At 42.0% G+C, this 8,920-nt stretch overlaps 1 protein-coding gene across 1 annotated transcript; it reads right to left on the bottom strand.

The window, feature by feature from the left end:
* Positions 1 to 322: 322 nt before the first annotated feature.
* LOC116400512 (single-minded homolog 1-like) lies at positions 323 to 8,549 on the bottom strand. The gene is made up of 11 exons (XM_031878393.1): positions 8,375 to 8,549; positions 6,894 to 6,976; positions 6,659 to 6,748; positions 6,407 to 6,515; positions 5,927 to 6,012; positions 5,385 to 5,584; positions 5,045 to 5,151; positions 4,734 to 4,881; positions 2,023 to 2,179; positions 1,521 to 1,905; positions 323 to 1,059 (listed from the first exon to the last, which is right to left on the bottom strand). The coding sequence occupies exons 1-11, from the start codon at positions 8,547 to 8,549 to the stop codon at positions 326 to 328; spliced, it is 2,274 nt and encodes a 757-aa protein (XP_031734253.1). The 3' UTR covers positions 323 to 325.
* Positions 8,550 to 8,920: the final 371 nt, after the last annotated feature.

Raw genomic sequence — 8,920 nt, 5'->3', positions numbered from 1 at the left:
AAAATAACACTATATTCCTTTGTAATGGAGCAAACCTCCGTCATTTGAAGTGGCATACCAAACATCGGTTCTTGAACACTAGCTATATCATCCTCTGATGATAAAGAAAAGAGAATGATATGATACAAAGGCAGGCAAAGACAAATTGTGCTGAATCAGCCACCAAGGGCACATCAACCCAGTGCCGGTACCTTTTATTCTTTTTTTTTTTTGTTAATTGTCCAGCCATTTGTATCAAGCGCCTGATCAGTGTTTGCATGTGCATAAAGCACCACCACTGTAACATCCTCATCGAGAGAACAGGACCCATCTACACCAGATATCGTCAGCTCCCGTTGGTTATGATAACTGAGGTGGCCTTGTGTCCCTGCATCTGCTCGGCCTGCATCCTCACATGGGACGCCACATCATACTGGACTCCCCCACAGGCCATGCCCGAGTAACTCCGCAGGTTCTGTGGGTCGTACAGGTGCTCCAGGGAGTATCCGCTCAAAGCATAGGCAGCTTGCCTGTCCAGTGGCTGCCTCTCCTGGGCTGGATAGAGCAGCGGGCTCCCCTGCGGCTGTGGAGGATGGGGGGACAGATCCGTCTGCATGTAGTCTTTAGTGAGGGAGAGGGCCGCCCTGGGGATCCCATCAGAGCTGGGGCTGCTAAGACGAGACAGAGACGCCGGACTGGTCGTGTTTTCGTCATTGTCGTGCGGACCGAGCAATTTGACACTGTCCTGGTGATGGAGGCGTTCAGAGGTGCTGGGAGCTCCCGGGCCGCGGCACACCACGCTGGTCATAGTGAGCTGGGAGTGGTGCGGTAGTGAGGAGGTGAAGCACGGGCTGTGAGCTTTGGCGAGACCTGAGACGTCCAGCGGAGCCTTGTGTTGCTGCAGACGGCTCTCTTCCTCTTTGATCATCTGCTGCGTGGCTCGGATCAGCGTCTCCATCTTGCTGGGTTCTCGAGGGGTTGCCCGGAAGTGGTCACCATGGTAACGCTCACCAGAATCACTGGTGGACCCGCCTCCATCAGGTGAACTCACTACACTGTCTTCATCCCAGTGGCCCCGTCCTGCAAGGAGAGTTCAATGGCCACATTTCAAAACAATGCAATTAATGAATTACATTGTGTTAATAAGTAATTTGATTCTGAATTTACAAAGTGTGTGAAAACTACTTACAACATGATCTGCATCTTATACTTATTTTCATATATTTTAAGTGCTGATCGTTAACACCATAAGTTGCCTGTGTGATGTATACGTTTTGCTTTAAAAGGGTATAAAACCATGGTCTGTTAGACTGAATGTCTTGGGGGGTTGTTTCCCTGTTTGAGGATGTGAAATGTGAAACAATTTGGCTTTCAATTGCAGGCAATTTTTGAACAGATGGTAGCAATCGGCACACTGGCAAGGGACGGCGTAAACAACTTAGCATGTCCCATAATAACATTTGGAAAACAGCTACCACAAGAAGTTAGGCCAGTGCTATTTTCAGAGACAGATGGTTCTGGTCTCAACCCTAACATCTCACCGTGAATGGCTCCTTGGTAGGATGTGATTTCGTAGCCCTCGCTGCTCTCCACGGACGATTTTGGCAGCGAGAGCACAGAGCGCGTGGCGTCCCACCACACCTCTCTTCCCGACTGGGGGGTTCCAAGGAAGTAGCGACCGCTCTGGCAACGCATGCGGTCACAGGTGGCGGTGTGAGGATGTGTTTGGGCATGGGCGACATCGTCTTCTGATAGACCCAGGCTGTAACACAGGGAGCCTGAGTCTGGATACAGTCTGTAGGCACAAGATGCCTCCGCAGCCTCACCGGGATCCAGCAGCTGAGGAGATGCAGAGTCTGTCAGCGGGCTCCCTCCCCACTGGCTGTCTTGGTCTGACTCTGAACGCTCTGGATTGAAAGCTGAAAACTGCTGACAGAAACAAGAAAATCCAGTTGTTGAGAGATTGTGAACTTCTTTCTATCAATTGTGCCTGCACCACGTCTCCTTTCTGGATTTAGCTGCATGAAACAGGCTGTTTTTTACCTGCGGGTAGGGTGACACTCTGGCTTTGGCCTTCGTCTGGGTCAGACGTGACTTGGTGCTCTTCCTGTCTTCAACGTGACTGTCAGCGTAGGGGAAGGCTGGCTTGGTGGGGCTCATTTGGTCCAAAGACAGCTGCATTCCCTTATACTCAGTATCCCTTTTGACACAAACAAAATATATGTTAGGGATAAAACTAAAACTTTGAACCCATATTTATCCAGGTTGTGACTTTTTAGCCATGCTAGCGGCTCTAGGAATGGCAATGTCGGTCAGTCCACCACTTTGGTCAAGACTGGAATATCTCAACGACTATTGGGGGGATTGCCATGAAATTTGGTACAATCAAATTCATGTGCTGCTCAGGATACATATTAATAACTTTGGTGATAGCCTGACTTTTCATTTAGCCCCTCTAGCAGCTCAAAATTTGAATTTATCCAAAACTTTGATTTATGATATCCTGCACAACTGATGACATTCCGTTCAGCCAAAACTGTACTTGTGTTTAGTGCCGATTACAAAGGTTTGCATGCTAACTCGCTAAACTAAGATTGTGACACTGCTACAAATTACACCATCAGTATGTTAGCATTGTCAGCACTAAGTGCAATTCCACATAGCTGCTAATGTATCATCATCTCAGTGTTGATAGTTGAGTACCTTGCTCAATGACACTTTGAATGTTGCTGATGGAGGGTATAGTGTTACTTGTTCACCTTTCCCTCCAGGTTTTCCTAATCAATTCCGAGCTTCTCAAACCTTTAGACTAACATTTTCCACAAAGAATCTGTGGACCTTCTTTCTTCCTTCTACAGTCTCGTGACATAATCAGTAATTAGTCTGCAGCAGACGTCATGGTCAATATTGAACATAGATAACTTCACTGTACAGACTTATTTTACAAACACACTTTTTATACCATGAGTGATGTGACGCCTATGAGAAGTGAAAACATTTCAGATAAATTCAAGAGAAAGTCCTCCCACCTCTGAGATAAATAACAGACACCATGAAGAAAGTTAATCATTCTTTTCTGCCGTGCAACCATTGCCAGAATCCAGCTAGAAAACAATGCGAGTGCGTGAGCGCACACAGACACATGCATGTGGACATACATTATCTCTGCACTCGACCTCCTTTGCAAGCATCTTATCAGTAACAAAAAACATTTGTGTAATGCAGGTGGCTTTTTTACTTGTATATGTGCATGCACCTTGTGCACCATCTTTGACATTTTAACCCACTGTCCTGTGGCTGAACTCAAGTGTCGCTGTCGAGGGACTGAAAAGGCTCCTGTGTCAAGTGTTCAGCAAACATGAGCCCATTCTTAACTTATCACATCAACAGTATGTAATAGCAGATGCCTGGCATTTTAAACCCTGTGGCCCATCCCTGACCCTGCACAGCCAGCCTCTTTAATATAACTCTAAATATGACCCATTCTTTATGTACAGCACCTTGGGGGAAAGGCTGTGTTTGGATAGCCAGTACACAGTGTGAGTGCTATTTGCTCTTGCAGGTATAGTTGCGGTGGCTGGTTCTGCATCCTATCTGTGCCCTGATGACATATGTCTGAGCCAATAATGTTGGGCCTTTGTGCAAACTCAGCTGTGTTAGCCAAATTCCACCTCAGGGTCAATGTCAGAGCACCTCGTGTCTGAAATACGCCACCAGCCAACCTCCAAACATGATTTATTAATGGATTCTTGTTGGGGTAAAATGCTGTCAGGGCAAGGTGATTGAATTGCTGTTTGTTTTTAAATGTAGGTGTTTTTTTTGTGCTCCTGCCGCACATGAGCTTTTGGATACTTCTGTGTTAGAGCTAATTATGCAATTGGAAATTCACTGTCATTTTAATGCAGTTACTGTGTTTTCTCCTTTCTGCATTGCATTGGAAAAAAATCAATGGGTACACTGCAGCTATATGCATGCAAGCACATACAGAGAAATGCACACACACCTTGTTACACACACACACAACGACACAAACACACACGCATGCACGCCCCCCCCCCCCCACCCCCCTCCCCACACACACACAGAAAGCACATGTGGATCAACCAAACTTAACAAGGAAAATCCAACAAGCGCTACAGCTATGAGATGGCTATTGATTCCTAGTTCACCGTTGGATCAATTTTGCTTTCCTTCGACTGCCGATCGATGGTGACAGTAGAGGTTTTTTGATGGGGTTGAACCCTGATGTTTGTCTTACTGTCTCAAAGGGCCTTAGTGTGCTTTGTGCTCTCATAACAATTGCCTGAGCCCTGCAGCCACACTATTTGGTGGGTTTTTACAGAGAGGCTACAGAGGGGTAAAGAGAAGGATTTCTCAAAGAGACACAGCCAAGCTAGAATCATGGATCATAAGGGTGTATGATATGATTTTATTTAATCTAGTTAAATAACCAATGATCCTACCTCTGCAAACACCATTACAAATGCAGCTGCTTTTAGCCCAGCATAGCCCTTTATACCTTGTGTTACGTTAACGTAGCTGTGATTTAAGAGATTTCGGTTCAAGATGGGATCTATTCAAAAACCCTATCTGAAATGCTTGATTCACACTTACATATGAAAGATTCCAACCAATTGGTATGCATGTATGGTACCTTTATCTATGAACAAACGTCTCACAAAGTATTATGAATATAATAAGTTTCAACTTCTTCCCTCTCTGATTTTTAGAAGGGAATATTAACTGAGACTTACGTGAGTACATAGTTGACGCTGACTATACAGTGAGGTCTTGAGGACCGGCTGTTGTGGACGATTGTGGCGTAACTCTGGACCCATACCCAGCCACCGTGCTTGGCCAGGAAACGATAATACTTAGTGGTGACTTGTCCTTTTACTAACACTAAAGGAGATGAAAGAATCAGACAGAAGACATGATTAACGTATTTAACAGTGTGTGATTTCCTGCATGTGGCGGCTGCAGCAGGTTGTCTGAGCAGTTACTGTGATAAAAGAAGGTCGGCCAGCCTGTTGTAAAAGAATGATAGTGCAGGTTTGAAACTCACAGAGGTGGTGGGCACAGCGGAGGTGGAAGATGTCGCAGCCGTGGACATGATGGTAAAGGGTTTTCTCTATCAGGTCCTGGGGCTCATAACCTGTCAGCTCTGCCACCCTGGAGAGAAATTAACCAGTTGTTTTTAGAATATGCAGAATTATCAGGGATACCTCAGTTTCTCTGTTTTGTTTATGTTTTACAGGCAACATTTCTAGTAGTTTCTTGGAGAACTAATTTAACCCTCCTAATGCTTAACAGTAAGCACACATGCTCAATAAAGAACTTTGGATTAGAAAGAAAACACCTCAAGAGAAACAATTAATGTCATGGACAGCAAACTGGTTGCGTACCTGGAGTCCAGGAAGATGAGCTTCATGTCCAAACTGGCCCTGAACATAAACATGTTGCTGTGCAGTTTGATCTCAGTCACAGCGCTGGGCGGCAGGGAGTGACCCACAGCCACCAAACCCACGTTCTGGTAGCAGCTCTCGAAAGGCGACATGTCCAAACTGTACTGACGGATCTTCAGGTAGCCACTGCAGTGGATCACCTGGTGGAAGATTACAGATAAGGAAATCCTGAAATGTTCCTTTATAAAGAAGATGGGGTAGTATGGCATGATTCATAGATGCATAAAGTATATGCTACTGACCACAAATATAGAATTATTATTGAAATACAATATTATAGAAATACAAAAGGATATTATAATGTCTGTGGTAAAAATAAGGAAAATAGTCTCTGAAGAGCAAGGAAATTCATTTGAATATCGGTCTCCATTTTTTTTCAATTAAATTAATTAATGAATTATTCTACTGCAATTAAGAATGTTGCTAATTTATAAATAGTAAATTAATACCACACGCCAGGGACACAGCTTCATTCTCACTACCTTGTATCCACCACTGGTGAGGCCTGCGTTTCTTTTTGCCAGCACACATTTCATCCGCAAAAAGAAAGAGCGCTCCGCTTCATATTCTGAAGAAAGAAACACTGTTTCAACTAATTGATTATAAAATACAAGTCAACTAAAGAACTCTCATAGGAGCTATTAAAGAAAAATTAAAACTGACTATACACTGTTGCTATGCGTCTGCGTATTTAAAAACACAAACTCCAAGTCTCGAGTGCATTTTATTCCCAATATGCAACGGCATTATTTATGTTACATAAAAAATAAATACAATATTAAGCTTTCTTTTTTTACTGTATCAAAGTGCATCCCGCAGGAATACCAAGGTGTATTTCTAAGCTAATTTGCATATGTTATCCGTTGCATTTATAAGCTTCATGCTCTGTTATAGTACGATGTTAATTCATTGCAAACAGATGACGTATAATTGGGAAACTGTAGGGAAGAAATGTATTTTACCTTGAACGAAATGTGAGTGATAGGGCTGATGTGGCGTCAGCACAGCTGTCATCTCGTCGTGGTCGGCAGGATGGACATATTCATAAATACTGTTCCCAGTCAACTCTACCTGTTGACAATAACTCATGTAATTAACAGGTAAAGACTATGATGACTTAATTTCCAAAAGCAGTTTCAACACGATGTTTTTGTATTAAATTATGAGATTAGCAGAAATGCAGTAAATAATTAAATCTGATCGTACAAACGGACCTGAGACAGTCCTAAATGGACCGACGCTGTCTCGGAAATATACATTATTTTCCCATCTGGAGCCACAACAAAGATGAATCCGTCCAACGTCTGCAAATAAACGACAGTTACCTCTCAACATTATTTCACACGACCATATTCCTGTCTTGCAGATAATTAATAGTTATTACGGTGATAATAATAATAATAATAATAATAAATAACAATCGGTAATAATACATAATAAATAATATACCTGCAGTAAATGAGCTCCCAGCTCTCGTCCAATATTGTCCAAAGATCTTGTCCGACTTGCATGACCCCAAGCTTCGCCCAAACCTGTAGACAGTGAAATAGGGAATGTTGTTTGGCTGTTGCATGACATTATAAGGAAATGGAGAAGATTACGTGTTTTATATCGATAATGAAAAAAGCATTACGATATTTAATAATCATTGTTATTATTATAGTTATAATTATGCTTCTGAAAAAGGCCGGACACACACACTCACCCTCCAGCCAGAGGCATGCAAAAAGGCCTGTTTAGTGTTAAGGCGTTTACAGTGTCCATTCCTGTCTGTCACCTGTTCAGGCGGCAGACATGAATATCGATAATCTGTTGGTGTTGCACAATGTCATGTGTCTCTTATAACAACTGCAATATAGACTTTCAATCTGGAGGGATGGCATACATTAAATACTTGGATGATATTTAATTTCATTCTGATGCTCCAGGAAATATTATTTATCATTATTATTATTATAAATAAACAGAATATCCAGATGTGTAATGCTATCCTGTATTTAACCACAGCTATGGCCATCTTTCAGATTTTTAGTCCAATAAATCCTTTAGTGTATAGGCCTATATTTCCAGTGTAAGTCGAACAAAGCAAATAGTGCTGCTCATTGAAATTCATTCTGTTTCATGAGATATTTCGTGAGCTCGGGTATCATCAATAAATTAGGCGCTGCTGTAAATGGAAATTAAAACATGTGTTCGCTTTCGGACATAGTTTAATATCAATCCCACCAGATGAGAGGATGTAGAAAAAGGACCCTGGATACATAATATTAAAAATAAGACAGATGTTATTTTTCCTCATACTTAAAAAATATATTTTATGTTACATGTAATGACAGCAAAACATCATTATATCTGTAATGACAGCACGTGGGCAAGGTTGTTTGTGTCTCGCCAGCTTCGTACATGGCTTTAGGTAATTAGAAGCCGTGCCGGACCGTTTTTTAAATAATTGGTACGTCTCGTTCTCAGTCACGCCGTCAAAGAAGCCTGTAGAGACCTGTATAAAAGATGGTGGCATGATCGTCTTCTTTAGGCACACTGAATTAAACTCGATCATGATCCCTTTGTAAAGACTCCCTGCAGATCAGTGAAAGCTGACTGTAATGTTCCTATAATATTTATTTATGGCTTAAAGTGGTTATGTGAGCGCGACTATATTAACAGTATCCGTTTGAAATTTAATTTTATGTTATTTTTTAAATCTTCCATAACATCACTACAGTAGTGTTGGTATTTCAGATATTATTGATAACTATAATATTGTATTTGCGGACTTAAAACTATTTATATTGTGGGACTAAATGATAACGGAATATTATTTATTGTTTGAAAATGTATTTTATTTTATATTATGATATGATATATAATAACGGGATTTAATCCCTCGAAGACCCTTAACATTTTCTGTTTGTTAATGTGGTTTCGCTCACCCTGAGGGAAAACAATTCTCATCTTCAGGTAACTTGTTGTGAGTCTTATTATGGAGGCTTTGTCCAGCTGAGAGGTGATGGCCGACGGTAAAGGCAACATTTTGGCCAGTTCGTAAAATTCACTGTTCTCCTTTTCCCGTCTAGTCCTTGCGGCCGTTTTGGATTTCTCCTTCATTTCGGCGCCTTTTCACTGTATCCTTCCTTGTATGAGACGGTGGTCATTCAAATCAGCAGTTTCACTGATTCCTCTCCGCTTTGACTCCTTTTCATTGCAGATTTTTATCAAATAAAAAAAACCTGGAGTTTTAATGTCGAATCCCAAAAGAAAAGTGAGAATATCCCTGTTAGATAGGCCTACTCCCGATGGCAGTCAGTGATACTTCAACTGGTTGTAGTCAAACCTCCACGGTACTGCGGTATCGCATCCATGACCTGCAAAACACAGAAAGAAAAAAAAACACATTATTATGACAAGTTGATCTGCAGATGACCACGTTTAGACCGACCTTGATGCCACTGTGTCTTGTGTTCTTTTTAATTAAATCT

Source organism: Anarrhichthys ocellatus, unplaced genomic scaffold (genome assembly GCF_004355925.1).
Source record: "Anarrhichthys ocellatus isolate YVR2014 unplaced genomic scaffold, GSC_Weel_1.0 scaffold175, whole genome shotgun sequence".
NCBI lineage: Eukaryota > Metazoa > Chordata > Actinopteri > Perciformes > Anarhichadidae > Anarrhichthys > Anarrhichthys ocellatus.
The sequence above is the reverse complement of the archived record's forward strand: the minus strand, read 5'-3'. Positions and strand labels throughout refer to the sequence as shown.